Consider the following 16,773-nt stretch of genomic DNA (forward strand, 5'->3'; position numbering starts at 1 on the left):
AGTTTGCATTAATCTGAGGGAATAATACTCTAACATTCAAATCTATAGTAATAATGATTGCTACTATTTTTGAGTATCTACTATGTAACGGCATTTTGATATTTTATGTAAATGTTTTCTACTAAGGCAACCATATTTAGTTTCCAACCAAACTAAAACCTTTACAATTTTTCACCATTATCATCCACTTTGTAGATGAAAAACCATAGTAAAATAACTTGCCAAAGGTCAACATTTGGTAAATGGTAGAGTCAGGAGTAGATTCCAAAGACCATGAATGCTGTGTGGTCTCCCATTGCCCCCTCTGTAATCTGCTTACTGCCCTGCTGAAATCAGACTATGCCACAACCATGGCATTTTCCAGAACAAACCTGGGTGTGTGTGGGGTGAGGTGGGGTGGGGAAGAGAGTATTACATTCTCTCACTTAACTACAATACCCACCTCTGATGGTGGGATTGAAGACTGAAGTCTTCAGTTTTGTTTTGTTTTCCTGTCTTTCTGGATACCAGACATTCAACATCTCTGTGTTGAATAGGGAATGGGCTGAATGTGATGGGGAAAATCAAGTGTAGAACATGAATAAATTATTTCAGTATGGAACCAAAATATCCCATTCTTATTCTTTACTCTTTGTCTCCCTCTTTAATACAAGCATGATACTCTATTTCATCATCCAAGAAAATTAGAATACTACATTCCTTTGAATTTTCTGTAGTTCTTAATCATCTATTTTTCTTAGGTTTGAGGACACTTTTCTTTTTAAGATCTTATGGAAAATTATTATTTTTGAAAAAGATTTTATTTTTAAGTAATCTCTACACCAAACATGGGACTCAAACTCACCACCCTGAGATCAAGAGTCACATGCTCTTCGGATTAAGCCAGCCAGGTGCTGCAAGATCTTATGGAAAACTATAAGCATGTACCACAGAGGGAAAAGCAATGTAGAGAACCTCTATGGACTTACCCAGCTTCAACAGTGATCAGCACATGGCCAGTTTTGGTCCATGTGTACCCCACTCACTTCTCTGTCTCATATTATTTTAAAACAAATACCAAACATGATATTTCATCAGTAACTATTTCAGTATATATTTTGAAAAATAAGGACTGTTAAGAAAAAAAAAAATGCATTAACATGCCTAAAACAAAACGAATAGTAATTCCTTAATATCATGGAATACCCAGTCAGCATACTAATTTCCAAATACAAGTAATTATATAATAATTTAATATAATTATATGTGTCCATGTATACATATACACACACAATTTTTAGAAAAAATATTCACACACTATGACTGGTTGAAGTGTCCCTTAAGTCTCTTTAATCCAGAGGGTCCTCCTCTACCTTTCCTGCTATTTTGAGGGCAGACTTTCTTAGGTAACTAAAGCTAAGTCCACCTCAGGTAGACACTGGTGGTTGCTGAGCAAGTAAGAGGACTCAAAGCCATGGGGGGACAGAGAGGTTGAGGAACCACAGGCATAGTAAGTGTGGGGAGCTCTTTGGGCTTAAAGCAGAACTGAACAGGTGAACCCCAGGGTCGCTCGCTGAGACCAGGCACTCTGCTTATTCTTGGCAATAACTGAAGAGCCGGCAGCCAGCAGCATGAGGACTCCAACTACATTCTGGGAAGCGGCACACCAGAAGCTGGAGTGACTCACTGTGTGACCTCAACTACCTGGGAGTAAAAGTAAATGGTGAACCCACCAAAGCAGGTTTGGATGGAGTAAATCTGGAGCCCATGAAAAAGCCTCTATGCACTAATTAATAATTATTATAATTAATAATATTATAATTATTATATTATTATCCAGTTATTGAGTAACTGGATGCCAAATTCACCAAAGTGATTAACTGCTCATCAGATTTAAGGATGCTCTGTAAGCTGTACTCCATTCTAACGCAACGGACTCTTGGCCTCCTAAATGCCCTAGGTGCCCTCTTAAAATGGGGCTGTTTACAAGATGACAAAAACATGTCCTGGAAGGTGGTTCAGAGAGATCAGTGAAGGGAAGCCAGACATGGCTACCTTTGCTCCTCCACCCCAGAAACTCCCAGATGACTTCATCTCTGAGCACCTAACTACTTTGGTTAGTCCATTCTCTCCTTCTCTGTAAAACTGGCAATCTCTGCTTCTCCCTCCCCTGCCAAGAATAGTGCCCATGGTTCCCACTTCTTTTGTCCACTTCAATGAATCACGGGTGTCCCTCGATCCAAGCTCCGTCCTGGAAGCTTGAAGATTTTGGTAAACACCTCTGCAATTTCCCCAAGGCCTTTGACCATTCTCTGGAAAAAACCGAAGTATTCAAACATGGCCTCTGTCACACCACTGTCTACCACCTCTTTCACTCTGCAGAAGAATCAGAGATGTACCAAACTGTAGCATCTCTGTTTCTTCTACGTATCTTTCCCAGTTGCTACTATTTAAGATTACCTTAGAAAGTTTATTAATAAAGGCTAAGATTTTTTCATTGTTTCTGAAAGTAAAGCTTCTCTTCAACAAAAGCCATCTGACTTTATGCATTAAAATAAAACAAACGTCTAGAATTTTGAGTTAATGGAAGCATTTTTGTCTGTTTCCTTGATTTATTACAACTATGGTCAGCCACGATTATAATTAGCACTCTGCATTAAAATAAAACAAACGTCTAGAATTTTGAGTTAATGGAAGCATTTTTGTCTGTTTCCTTGATTTATTACAACTATGGTCAGCCATGATTATAATTAGCACTTAGCATTAGAAAGAAATGAGTAGCTACTCTTCTTGTAATGCCTTTAATTCCTCATTAGACTCACTTTAGTTGCCAGACAACCTTCACTTTTATGTCCCACATTTGAAGGGACTGTGCCAGAATCATTTCTTAAAAATCCATTTTAGGATTGAATAGCAACTCTGTGTGCTAGCACACCTCTTTACAAATACTAACATTGATTGTAAGATCATAACTGTTTAAAATGTGAATGATGGAAAACAAAGAGTTAGTTACAGTGAATCTACCAAGAAAAAGTTACCACGATTATAGTGCATGTAAAACACGCATGGAAGAGAATCTAGGGAGATACACTAAACAATGTTAGTAGTGCTTATCTTGCTCTTGGTGGTGGAATGGATGACTACAATTTTCTTCTTTTTGCTAGACTGTGTTTTTTAAATATTCTGTAGTGAGCATGAATAATTTTAAAGTTATTAAAATTTAAAAAGGAAACATGAGGGCTGAGTTACAGTTAGATCTTTGTAAATATAAGAACTGATAAAAGGGTGCAGATTAAGTGATGTATTAATATGAACACCATGTTGTTCACAGTAAATACTCAAAAGTTAACTATTTACTAAAATAATATTTTAAAAGTCTATGTAAGTGGTAAATTTCATGCTATGTAAGTTTTGTTTACCACAGTAAAAAAAAATGTAAGAATAAACTCACTCTGTATTAATAATTTAGGGGGGAGAAATGGATTTAGATTTGGTTGGTTATCTAAGTCTCCACCCTAAGGGTACTTCAAAAAGATCAAAACTACTTTCTTTAAATATATACATTTATAAAGGACTGTCTGCAAATTCACATTCAACATCATGATCAAGACCACATGACACCTTCTCCCAGACACTGTCAATATCAGAAATCGCTTCAATACCATCATGGTAAGGGGAAACTGAGGCTCTGAGTTACAAAGTGACTGTAAAAGCTCCCTGGTTTTAAGCCAATGACAGTCTCAGAAACTAAACTGGAGGCTTCTTTTTCTTCGGCAAACACCTACTGACAAACTTTCATTGATCACCTGCAAGAGTGGAATATGGAACTATTATCATAAGATGGATTTACTTTGTTTAAAACTTTGATTAAAATGACAATGGAACATTCACTAAATCTTTGTAATGGGGATTTTTTTTTCAAGTTTGAGTTTATAAAGGAAAAGATTTAAAAAATGAGGACAAACTTAACTACATAACAATGTAAAATTTCTAAACATTAAAATCCCAAAGCTGACATAAAACATAAAAAATGGAAATGGGATGGGGGGGACCGGAAATGTCGATAGCAAATGGTATTCAAAGAGTTAAGAGCTTTATCATATAAAAAGCTTTCACAAACCTCTAATAACAACATTAAATAGCGAGTGATAAATAGGTAAAGGATATGAACACTACACACAACTGGAAATAAAGTTAGCAAACAAACTTATGAAAACATACTCAGCAGAAGCTTGGTTATATGTATATATAGATCAGTAGTACCTGTTACCACGTAGCAGAAAGTGGAGGCAAATGATAACACAGATGGAATCAAAAACAGAGACAACATATAATACATGAAGAACAGAGGTCACAAAACCGAGGATGGGCTGGTCAGAAATAAGGGATAGTTTAACGATGGAGAATTTTTAGAGGAGGTAAATTAAAACAAAAACCGATAGCTTCAACTCCAGAATAAGACTGAGTTTTAATTTTTAAGTTCCATTGTTGCTTTAAGACAAATTTTCAACTTCACTAATGTTTGATTTCCTTATCTCTAAGGTAAATTGTTCCTTTTCTTTGACTAGCACATGGAGTTGTTTTATAGAATACTGACACAAAAGAAGACAAAGAATGGTAAATAATTACTTCTCCTAATTAGGTGATACAAAATAACATTTCTGGTTTTCAGCTCTCCTTCCCACAGACACTCTGCTCTGTAAGTACCTTCTGTAGCTGGAAGGAGGTGCTGGGAAACGGTTAACAATCGCCTCTCCGGGGGGTAGAGTTCAACAGGAAGCCCTGAGGAGTAGCGTTTGTCTATTTCCAGGGTGTAAATATTCCCAACCCAGGAAACCTCCAGCTACCAGCCTGATTTCACCAAACATGAGGTGGGAGGAGATGCACATACCCCAGCACACCGCCACGTGGCATCCATACTGTGTGGATACAACAGGCAAAACCTCAAGAGCACAGAGAATAGTAAAATGTGGTCGTACATTAGGAAATGATGTTTGAGGACTTCTTACCTTCATTTTTAATATAATTGTAAGTTTACATAATTTAATTTTTAATGGTGGTTCTGTCTAACAACTGGCTTAGGAACTCCTGAAAATGTAACACTGCTTTTGCAGGTTAAGAAGATTTCAGGACTGTTACAGCACCAAATCGACTGTGGTGCCCATGAAGCTGAGCCTGCTCGCACTCCATCTTTCCCCAACTGGGTGGCAGCCCAAACTACCTGCAGAACAAGGCACATAGTCCAGCAGCCGGAACTGCTCCAGGCACAAGAGGGTAGGTCCCGAGAGCAGGAGATGGGCCTGGGGGTGGGCCCTCCTGTGGCCTCTGCCCAGTCCCGGCTGTTTCAGCCAACCACTGACGACAGTGCGTTTGCTTTCACACCATTTCCTACTGTGTTTCCACCATGGACTTCAGAACCTTCATGCCAACATGCGGCCTCAAAAAATCTAAAATGGCATTTTCTTTTTTTTAAGATTTTACTTATTATTTGACAGAGAGAGCACAAGCAGGGGGAGCGGCAGGCAGAGGGAGAAGCAGGCTCCCCACAGAGCAGGGAGCCCGATCCGGGGCTTTATCCCAGGACCCCGGGATCATGACCTGAGCCAAAGGCAGACGCTTAACTGAGCCACCCAGGCGTCTCAGAAAAATGGCACTTTTGGGAAATACTTAGACGAAGCACCTCTCCTGCTTCCTGGCATAGCCACTGCCTCCAAGCCTCTGACCTCTGGGGAACAAGCATACAACAGGGAGCAAGGCCCTAAAGCACCCCAGTAAACTGGTCTGAGAGTGGCTTACAGGCGGAAATGCAGACGAGGAATACTGCCTTTGAGGGCAAAGAACCAAAGTGTAGTTGTAACAGATGCCCACGCTGCTTGTTTCCATGGCCCAACGACTGACAGGCAGGAAGTTTTAAAGGGAACCTGTGCAACCGAGAAGGGCTAGCAAGTGTGCTAGGGAACAGTATTTCTCAAGATCAACTCACGGGTCACTTCCCTCGAAACCATAGTGACTGCGGACTGAATGAAAACTCTCTGTAGCTGACCTTCAAGAATCTGAATGAACACACTCCCTGATGATTACTGCTCAAGTTCAAGTTGGAGAACCCATGGTAGAGTAGAAAGAACAAGAGCCTCAGTGTTCCGATCCCAGCAGCTCTCCCACTAATGAGGTGGGCCACTTTCCACGGGTTCTGTAACATTCCCGAGCTTCAATTCCCTATTAATGAAAAAATAGGGTTGTTGTGAAGATTCACGGGCCCAGTTCAGGTAAAGGCCCAGCACCCTACACAGCCCACAGTAAGTGTCCAGCCACTGTCTGTCTATCTGTCTCTCAGCAGGAACCCTTATCTCTCTGGATGGACTTAGTGAACTAAAAACGCTCAGGATTTCCGAGACACTGTCAACCTTACGCACTGACATTTTTCTATCACAGAGGGAGGACTGCCGTGAATACCACCACAGAGGAGAGCACAGATGAGAGTGAAGGGGATCTCCCACCTCTTCCTCTCGAGCCTGGCAATCACTGTACCTCACACCCACGAGAGGGCAGACACATCAGGCTAGGGCATGGGGTGCTGCCAGCCTGTCGAAGACGCAGCAAAGACACTCCTTGGAATCAACAGCATCTTGATCACAGAATGCTAATTCCCTCCAGGGGGCTAACAACAGTCATGTCTGGCAGCTGCTCTGTGGCCTAGAAGCCTTACAACATGGGTGCCCCAAGGACCATTCTTTACATGTGACTCCCCAGCAAATGGGGGTTCCCCTGAGGAGGCTACTGGGTCATCTCTGGTCTTCTTCACAAAGGACCTATCGTCCACAACGGACAGGGCTTTGAGCCCCTTCTTGACACTTGGCTTTGTTCCTTGGAGCTGCCCATTCTTGGGTCTGAGTGCCCTTCAAGATCATGGCCCTGGGCTTCTCTGGTCATGTGTCCTCGTTGCTTCTGGGCACCTCACTTCAGTGCACAGGCTCTAAGTTGCAGAGGGAACTGTGTGCGGTCCCAACAAATGTGTGATTGCCTTCTTTGGCTCCGATTTTAAACAGTGGGTGTTTTGCTGTTAATAAGCTGAGGTCTATAGAATGCTTTCAATGTCTAAGTGTTCCATGGTGCAGAAAATATACCTCTTAGTTTGGGAGGTCTTCGTATAGCATTAGTACAATGCCTAAGGTAATTTTAATCAACACTTTGTTCAAGATACAATTTCAGGCAGACATAGATACATGGGGTCCAATGAATATTTCTCATATTGAAGGGAGTTTAATTTCTCATCTGGGGGAGCCCAGGCCTGCAGAACATGGGCACAGGGTTCAGGCCTGTTCTATGTCCCCTGCATGAAGGGAGGCCTTCCTGGGAGAGGGGTCTGAGTGCACTCCAGCTCAGGTGGCAAGTGGCTGTTGGGGACAGAAGAAAAAGCACATGAGCAGCATGTTTTCTCTCTAGATTGGGGGCATGAGGCAAATTGCCTCAATCCTCAGAGGCTCAATTTATCTTCTCATTCGTCCAATGGAGACAATACCACCTGACCTGACAATTTCAGAGTTGTTTTGCATTTAAAAGAAAATCAATACATATGGAACTCTAAGAAAAAATAAACAACACTCCATAAATATAAGATATTAGCTAAGCTGCATTTCCCCTCACACTGACAGGTACGACAAAGATGCTGAATATCCTCCTACATCCCACCTGGGAGCAGGAGGGCTCCTTGCTGAGGGTCCCTTTCTGGGACATGTTTGCAGTTTTCTTTCTGATGCTGCTGAAAGCTGTCTTGCATGCAGAATGGAACAGGGGAAGAGTTTTGTGAATTTGGACATGTGAAGCCTTCCGTATGGCCCCAAATGCTGGCAGCCCTCTTAAAAAGTGAAAACATTAAAACCAGATGATCTCATAGGTCTTTTCTACCCCAGAAACAGATGGTGTGATTCACATATGTTTGACATAAATGTACCAGGTTGTGATGATTTGCCTCATTATGCTCAGCTCAAGAGTAGATTAACGAAAATATGCCGAAAAGGTAAAGCATGACCTCTGATTACAACAGAAGGTGGGAGTGGGTTGTTTCATGGTTGAAGCAGTGAACTATGACTCAAGGCTCTGAGTTTCTCATCACAGGTCTGTAACCTTGTCTTTGACAATGGGAGGCTCACCGGAGGCCTTCAAGAAGACCCTTAGTTTGTATGTGCTGGTCACCCACCCTTAAAAGCATTGTAATAAGTCCTTCCTCTGAGAACAGTGTGGGTGGTAATTAATGGTTAATAATACAGAGAGGCATCAGTAAAGATGCTAAATCCAAATGTCCATGATGCCTTAGACAGTATTCAGACTACTACCTAGAGATGCTAGAAAAACGCAAATCCCACAGTTCGAGAAGGTCTCTCTGTTGCTTCTCCCCTCCCAAGTCAACCATCTACCCTGTCCAGCACTGTCCAACAGACTTTCTGCCATGATGGAAATTGTTTCCATGTACTCTGTCCAGCAGCAGCTACCACTTGTGGCTACTGAGCAGCTGAAATAGGGCTAGTGAAGCTTACTAGGAAATGTCGCGAGGAACTATATTTTACATGTGATTTAGTTTTAGTTAATTGAAATGTATATGTAAGTAGCCACATCTGGCCAATGGCTACTATATTGGGCAGCACAGCTCTAGCTAATTCAAACCTCCTCAAAGCACCTGCGTGAAGGCAAGGTTGAGAAGGCAGGACAAAGTAAATTAGCTAGTTAGTCTTTATGTTCAAAACAGGCTTTTTTCCTTTTTTTTCCTCAAGTTCGTCCGAGAGTGGCTGAAGCCAGAGTCTGAAGTGCGAGATTACCAAAAAAACAAAACAACTTCCCTACATTTCCGTACTATTTCCCTCTCTTTTCATAGGTTTTAAAATGAGAAGGCATCTAAACTCATTAACAAAAAGCTAAGCTAGATTTGCTTTATGCTATAGAAAATAACCAGTAAGATAAGGTTCGAGAGAAACATGAGGCTCGCTCTGTACTATTTTCGGATCACCTCTGAGGAGACCTGCAGAAGCACAAGAAGGCATTTCGCCCTGGATTGTTCTTTGTCAAGGGCTGCTAGCGATCCCCAGCTCGGCTCACCTCTGTAGTTCAAGCTCCGCTCCCCTCCCCCACTACCCACGGCTGGGCCAACCCAGGACTCAAAATCACTGTGCGTCTCCCACTCCCTCCAGACACAGCGAGTCTTTTCTTTTTCACCTCTTTCATATAAATTTCTGCGGCACAAAACGGTGTAGTACGTACTATGCAAAACCTTGAGATCTTACTTTCCCACTGCAATCCCATGGCCAGAGGGCTGTGAGGACAGTGGCCGTTCTCACCCTTGAAGTGAATTTCCTCAAACTCTACGTGTGTAATTTATTCTTCCTGCACGCCTTGGCTTATTATTGCCTTGCCTCGTGTATCCTATTTTTTCCTGAATGGTGCATCTCTCAGGTCTTCTACGCTCTAATAAAGGAACAGGGGTCTCTCTGGTCACCATAATTCCCCTTGTGCACTGCCCAGCATGTGTCAGATGCAATGAAGGGCTTAATCAATGCTTCCTGAGCGTGCATGAAAGACTATTGGACTCAATGGGATTTGTACAGCTTTTGGATGTTAACGTACTTTTTTCAGGTCAACATATTCCAGAAAACAATGGATCTTTTGCCCTGTAGGATTTGTTGAGGGGGGTGGATTAGGCTTGGTTCTTTTGGGGAAGGACTTCAGAATTGGTCCTGGATTTCTCAGGCTGATGTCATGATTATTGGAGGTTATGAAAACAGCCTTGACCTCAGCCAGCAGTTGCCGGATTGGCACACGAGGAAAAAAGTTAGCATGATAGATACCATTTCTCCGTCCCTGTTTTCTCAACAGTGAAATGGAGAAAGAATAAAAATCCTTATTCCTGAAACAGTTCACAGTGCCCTGCGACAGACTAGTACATAAGACTCCCAAAACTCTGTGAGGAACTCTGCAGTTTATTCCAGTGGGGAGTGAGTTGAAAGTAACGTGCCCGATGAACAACGCTACTCATGGCCATATGCCCCCCAGTCTCCTGAATTCTAGTTCACCTCCTTGCCTGTGTGTTTTCTAGAACTATTTAAGAATAGAAAACCACTCACTTTGCTCCCAAAGTCATTCGTAACTGAACGATTAGAGTGTAAACAGAAATTTAATTAAAATTTGAGACTAACCCAGTATTAACAAAAATGTTCCCTCTTTTCCAAGTTAAAAAAAAGGCTACAACAATAAAGCACTGATTCTCAAAGTGGGTCCTTGGATTAGCTGCATCAGCATCACCTGTTAGAACGTGTTAGAAATGTAAATTCCTTTTTTTTTTTTTTAAGATTTTATTTATTTATTTGACAGAGACAGAGACAGCGAGAGAGGGAACACAAGCAGGGGGAGTGGGAGAGGGAGAGCACGCTTCCTGCCGAACAGGGAGCCCCATGTGGGACTCGATCCCAGGACCCTGAGATCATGACCTGAGCTGAAGGCAGATGCTTAATGACTGAGCCACCCAGGCGCCCCAGAAATGTAAATTCTTGAGCCACCCCAGACCCACCAGAGCAGAAACTTTGGGGGCAGGGCCCAGCAATCTATTAAAAAATGACCAACACCTCCATGTGATTTAAACCAATGTTGAAATCATCAAAACCATTCAATGTTGTACTAGAGTATACCAAGCAGTGAACATGTCCAGCCCTAGAACGAATCCCTAGTTCTGAATTCTAAACGATCTACGTGTCATGCTGCCTGGAATCTGGTCAAGCCTCCCCTACACTCCCCAGGAGGCTCTACGAGGGCCTGGGCTGGGGAGGCACTTCTGAGCTGAACTGCATATACATATACCCTTCAGGGTGGGAGACAGAGGGACTCAAAGGGGGCACAGATTGGGGGGACAGTGATGCTGGAAATCTATGAATTTTCCATCAATTTTAATCATTCCTTTTTTGGAGAGGAGCCAATATTTAGTTACTGTTCAATCACTATTTCACAAATAACAATCCCAAAAAAGACAGTGCTTATAAAATTTAAAAAAAAAAATGGCATCTTTGCAGATAATTGCTTGTGAGCTACCCTAAGTAGTGCATCCTTCACACTGAGGATGGTGATGACAGCGTGCAGCATTCTAGATAATTCACTGTCAGTGTGTGTCTGTCTGCTTATTCCTCAGATCCTTGACCTTCAAGCACAATACTTATTTTTTTTTTAAGATTTTATTTATTTGACAGAGAGAGACACAGTGAGAGAGGGAACACAAGCAAGGGGAGTGGGAGAGGGAGAAGCAGGCTTCCTGCCGAGCAGGGAGCCTGATGCGGGGCTCGATCCCAGGACCCTGGGACCATGACCTGAGCCGAAGGCAGACGCTTAACGACTGAGCCACCCAGGCGCCCCAAGCACAATACTTATTAACCAGTACCTTCCAGTCACAGCCATCTGGCTTTACCCTGTCCTTCCCTAGTCCATCACAACTACCCTCCAACTGTAAGGGGAATTATGAAACTTTACTGTCCCCATGACCCAAAGTCTTTCAAACTTGTTTGATAATAGTGTTTGCTCAGGGAACCAAGTCTTTGTGTGCCCTAAGAACACAAGGGCAGAAAGATGTCCAAGCACCAGATGCACAGTAGCATTTTATGAGATTTTTCATAAGAAAAACCTCCGTCCCAAGAAAAATGGAAACACAAACTCTCCTCAGTAACTTTTCTCCCTTGAAATCACACCTCTCATCACGACCTATTACACCCACACAGTCATGTGCCTTAGGCACTGCACACGGTCTCCAGCATTTCAAAGGCTCAAAAGATATTTTTAAAGCCAAAATACCATCTAGGTTGCTATTCTACAAAGCAACTTTTTAGGGAAGAACAAAGTAATATAGAGATTTTTATGCATGTGGGCAGTTAGCCAACTCACCGAAAGATTGAATGCAGCTGTCGATGAGATCGTCCAGGCTGGCTCCTTTGGCTAAATGTCCCAGAGACACCATCATTCGGAACTGGGTGATCTGGGCCAGGCTGGGATGGGAGGGGACGGGGCTGCCGGCTGGCTTCGCCTCTAGTCTTGCTTTAGTGGCAGCTCTACAGCCATGACACGGTTTCCTGGGGGAAAAGAGGAGGCGCTGAGTGCGAGCTGAGCAGCCCAGGGACAGACAAACTGGCAGCTCCAAGCTCTGAAGGCAGATTGGACAGGAAAGGAGTAGAGGTAAGACAATTAATCCTGAGAGTTGGGCTGATAGAAGACATACCCCTCCCACTCGGCAAATGCACCCAATGGACTGGTTGGCTGTTAGAGATCTCCCAAGCCAATAACGAGGTGAGATTTCCCGGCTGCAACAAGGGCTCTTCATCATGGGGTTGGAATTGCTCTGGCCTGCTGGCTCCAGCTCCTGAAGGGGAGAGGCAGAGGCAAGACCATCTTGGCAGTCCTTAGCTCCTAGCAATATTTGATTTTAGCGGGGAGTCCACTGACTTGGTTCTGAAGAATCGTCGAATTTGGTCTCATCTTCAGCTAAATTCACTCATCTTGAGCAATACCAGAGATGCTGCAGAAGGCCAGGGAGCCCCAGAAACACCTCTGGACTTTGTGGGAGAAGTCGAAGACTAAGGACCCGTGTACAGCGGAGAGGATTTATGGTGGTGGTATTTAGATTTTAAGCTAATCCTGCCTTTCTCACAAATCTTGGATCTGCTTTTCATTGCTGGTAATACAGGTGATCATTGAGTCATTTTTCACCACTAAGTATCATTCTATTAAGTCCTTACTGATTAAAAAAAAAAAAAAAAAGCAGAGCTAAAGGGAGCTTTATTCCAGAACTGAATGTGAAAGGACAAGTCTGGATCTGGAAATGGCTTAGGAGTCCAATAGGGCACCCTCATCCACTCTCACTTAGCTTTATCTTCGGTCATGACCTCATGAGTACAGGTCAGGTTGTTTGCAAAAGGATATATGAAAGTTAACTAAGCATTTTACTTTCCTTCCCATTTAAACACACACACACAGATACATATCTATAACCTTTTCAGGTTTAATAGTGATGGGTGTTGTTGCTGGTAACTTCTTTGAACACATAATTAATTCTGTGGCTTTGGTTATTTCATAGTTTACTACCAAAGAGGAGACCAAAAAAAAAAAAAAAAAAATGTACCTCAGATCCATAACTTTAGCTACTCCCTCTGTATTTTGATAAACACATAATGGCATCAATTAGTAAGTGCTTATTCTATAAGCAAGACACTGTGATAGGCCAGAGGGGCAGGGGACCGCAGTGAGTGGAGACACGGAGGTGAGGGGTCTCTGTAAACTGTAAAAAACATACTCATTATGCTAGTTGTTGCTGTTGTTGTATAAGGGTGAACGAAAAGCTCCTTAATTCAAAAATTGGAGAGTCAGACCTAGACCATGAAAAGACAACTCTCTAAATCTTAAGTGTCCTGTGGGTGTCAAGCCTAAGTGTGATGTTCTTAGAGGAGAGAGAACTAGTTCCAGGCGGAGTGGTGGGGGAAGCAGCTCCAAGAAGACAGCATCTCATCCAGAAGGAGCTGAAACGCTCAGATCAAAATAAAATGCTGGGGCATTCATGGATTTTGGGGAAACCAGCTATAAGATCGTGTACTGAACTCTGGGCCACTCTCAGTCCACAGCCAGACTAGTGGAAGGAAGACCATGCCCTTTGAGCTCCGTTTCAAACTAGCTCCAGGGCACTATCTAGCAGTGGCCACTGGACTCTGCTTTTGGCCTGGGGTGAGGCCACGGAAATTGCCTTAATGACTGACTTCCGAGAATCTACTAACCCAAGGAAGTGATTTCTGAGAGATCAAGTTGGTGTTACAGGACTTGATCAAGTTTCTGACCATTACTGATTTTTATCTAGGCACTGTGATAACCCCAGGATCAGATCAGTATCTGAAAATAAGAGAAAATAATGAGCATAATCAATTGAGTACCTATGATATGGCAAAAAAAAAAAAAGGTTTTTAAAGCTGATAGCCCAGAAAGACCTTATCTCCATTTCATGAAGTTGAAACTGAATCTAAAAGCTGCTAAATGACACAGCCAAAGTTGTGTAACTCATAGGTGCTAGATCTGGGATTTGTACCTGGTGCCTCTCTGGCTTTATTTAATAAATATTTACTGTGCCTGGAACCGTGCGCTCTTCGCTACATGAGAATCAGCAAGTAGACGGTCACAGAGGGGCTGGAAAATTCAAGACAAAAAAAATCCTCCAAAAGCATAGCTAATAACTTAAAGGCTGAATCTCAGGCCTTATTCCTCCTGCAGGCCCCTGGAACAGTCCTCAGACCCCAGAGCTGGGCAGACTCTTCACGGTCAATTTCCACTTTCATATATATGTGGGGAGGTCCAGGCTCAGAAAGGCAATGCTACCGGCCACTGGTGCGGAGGCTGGTAGAAGCCAGGCCTCCTGTGCCCTACCTCTTGCTCCCCAGCCAGGCTCCCTTCCCTTCCTGAAAGTACTGGCAACTCTCTAAACCTGGCGCTGGGTGTCGATGGAAACGGTCAGCCTCTGCCTTCATTGCTGCCTGTTCACCATGAAGACCTCCACCCAAGGCAAAGCGGGGAAAGATGAAACTGGCCCCAGAGAGGAAGCAACTGCTACTGGAGGCTTTGTCTCCACATACAGCTTCTGCCCCCGGGGCTGGGAGGTGTTAACTCCAGTCTCTCAACTGTTGGATCCTGGGAAAATTCCATTTTCTCGCTCAGTTGGTGGTATCGACCACTGAGGACTCCGAAAACTGCCCCCAGCTCTAATTCTAGTCACATCTCCTAATGTCAGCAGGAGGGGAAACCACTTTGTGTCCCAACGTGATTCTCAGAGGTAGATGCTTTTACCAGAATATAAGAGGGACGGGGGGAAATTCAAGTAGAAAGAAGGAGCGTGAAGGGAGTATTCAGGTTGGGGGGGGGAAGGGAAAGTGAGAGACCTCATCTGGGAGTCGGGAGGCCAGACAGGCTCAGAAGCTCGGGGGCCTGAGACACCAGGGAGAAGAGATGCTACTAAAAACTGAACTGCAACCTGAGTGGTCTGGGGAAATGGGGTTATCGGCACCATAAACTAGGAAACTCTGCTCTTTTTGCTGACAGTCTTGACGGGCTGCTTCCTGGCAAACCTGCAAACCGCTCTCTCTTCTGGTGAAATGGCTTTACCTAAGGATGTATAAAATGTTTCATTATAGGCATATCTAAAGGTATGAAACAATCCACAGAAAGAATAAATCTCTAAAGGCGTACTTTTAAAGGATTGTAGCCAAATGTCCTCACGTAAATTAAAAAAAAAAAGGGGGGTGGCGAGAGAAACCGGTTAACTTGAAAGTGTTTTCTGAGACCATGAGCAGCCAAGGCTGCGTGGGGTTTGCCGCAGGAGGCTGTCAAAACTCCGAAATGGTTCAGGTCAAATCCTGTCCAGGCACTGGTGCCTCCGTGGAGGGCACACACACTTTCGGGTTGAACTTTTTATGAAATCTAGCCAAGAAGAGGAAAGGATGAAATGGAGGAAGAGAACACAGATTTCCCCAACTCTCTCTGCAGTGGAAGGTGGCTTTAATTGGCTTCCGGTGAGGATTCTTCCCAGTCCTGTCCTCTCCCTCAGCCCTATAGTATAGACGCAACGTAATTTACCGACGCCCCCTCCGCACCCCAATCTAGCTGAAGGTGCACTGCTGTACCCTCAGGGCAAACATCCCCCTGGTCGGGGGAGTGCAGAAAGGGCCGAGAACCTTCGGCTCCAGAAAGTCCAGCAGGTTAAAGCTTCCTGCTCCTCCCGGGCCTGTCCGTGCGGGCTGGGCACGGCGCAGTCACGCCGGGGTCCACGTGGAGGGAGTTGGGCAGAGCACAGCTGGTATGCTATGCCCAGGCTCTCCCTGCTCTAGGGGGACACGCTCCACGTTGCCTGGCCCCTCCAGGCCTCTTTCTCCTGCCAAGAGACTTTGCACTATCACTCTGCCTTCATCTTCAAGACCCTCCTAAAACATCTCTCTAGAATCGCAGTTCGGGGGAGAGGGGGGAGTACAGTTTCCACCCAGAGGGCTGTATGTTTCGGGAACCTCGCAAATGCCACCGACCTTTCTGGGCCTTGCCCGGGATCCGCAGGGCCGGGAGAGGCCGCCAGGTGGCGCTGCCCGAGCCCCGCGCCCGCAGCAGGTGCGGATTTTGCGGAAAGTCCGCGAGTAGGAGACCCAGGTGCCGGACGCCGAGGAGCAGGAGGAGGACGGGGGATTGGTGCAACTCCGGAGCTCGCCGCGCGCGCAACCCAGCTCCCTGCCCCACTTGCCCGGCGCGCCGGTCTCCCCGGACTTGAGCCGAGCCCCCGGCCTGCCGCCGCTCGCACCCCGGGTCAGCAACTTCCCGTAGAAGGAGGCGCCGACGTCGTCCGCCCCACTTCCCACCCCCGAGAGGGCTGAGGGGACCGCCCGCCCCAAGAGAGGAAGCTGGCGCCGCCGAGGGCCCGGGCCCCTACTCACCGCGGGGCCTCTCTCGCCTTGCCCAGGGTGCCCATGGCCACGGCCGGCGCTCCCGCGGCCGCCTCACCTAGCGCGCCGGGACGGGCTCGGCGGGGCGCGGCGCATCGCAGCCACCGCCGTCGCCGCCGCCCGCGGGGCCCCTCCGCCCCTGGCCGCCCACCCGCCGCGCTGCGAGCCGGCGAGCCCGCCCGAGGCGCACCCGCAGGCACAAAGTTTCTGTGAGCGCGCCCTCTCGGCCTCACGCGCGCGCGCACTCTCGCCCGCACCAACCACCTGACACGCGCCGATGCTGTCGGTGGAGGAAACGTGTGGCGCTCTCCGG

General features: G+C 45.2%; 1 protein-coding gene across 3 annotated transcripts in view; it reads right to left on the reverse strand.

Moving 5' to 3' along the window:
• Positions 1–16,486, reverse strand: part of RASGRP1 (RAS guanyl releasing protein 1) — a 76,938-nt gene extending 60,452 nt beyond the window's left edge. For all 3 annotated transcript variants that reach the window (XM_044917810.1, XM_044917809.1, XM_044917808.1), the window contains exons 1-2: positions 16,452–16,486; positions 11,890–12,074 (exon numbers count right to left, since the gene is read on the reverse strand). In XM_044917810.1, the coding sequence (XP_044773745.1) occupies positions 11,890–12,074; positions 16,452–16,486 (220 nt within the window). The remainder of the gene's footprint in view (positions 1–11,889; positions 12,075–16,451) is intronic.
• Positions 16,487–16,773: the final 287 nt, after the last annotated feature.

The sequence above is a fragment of the Neomonachus schauinslandi genome, chromosome 9 (assembly GCF_002201575.2).
Source record: "Neomonachus schauinslandi chromosome 9, ASM220157v2, whole genome shotgun sequence".
Classification (NCBI taxonomy): Eukaryota; Metazoa; Chordata; class Mammalia; order Carnivora; family Phocidae; genus Neomonachus; species Neomonachus schauinslandi.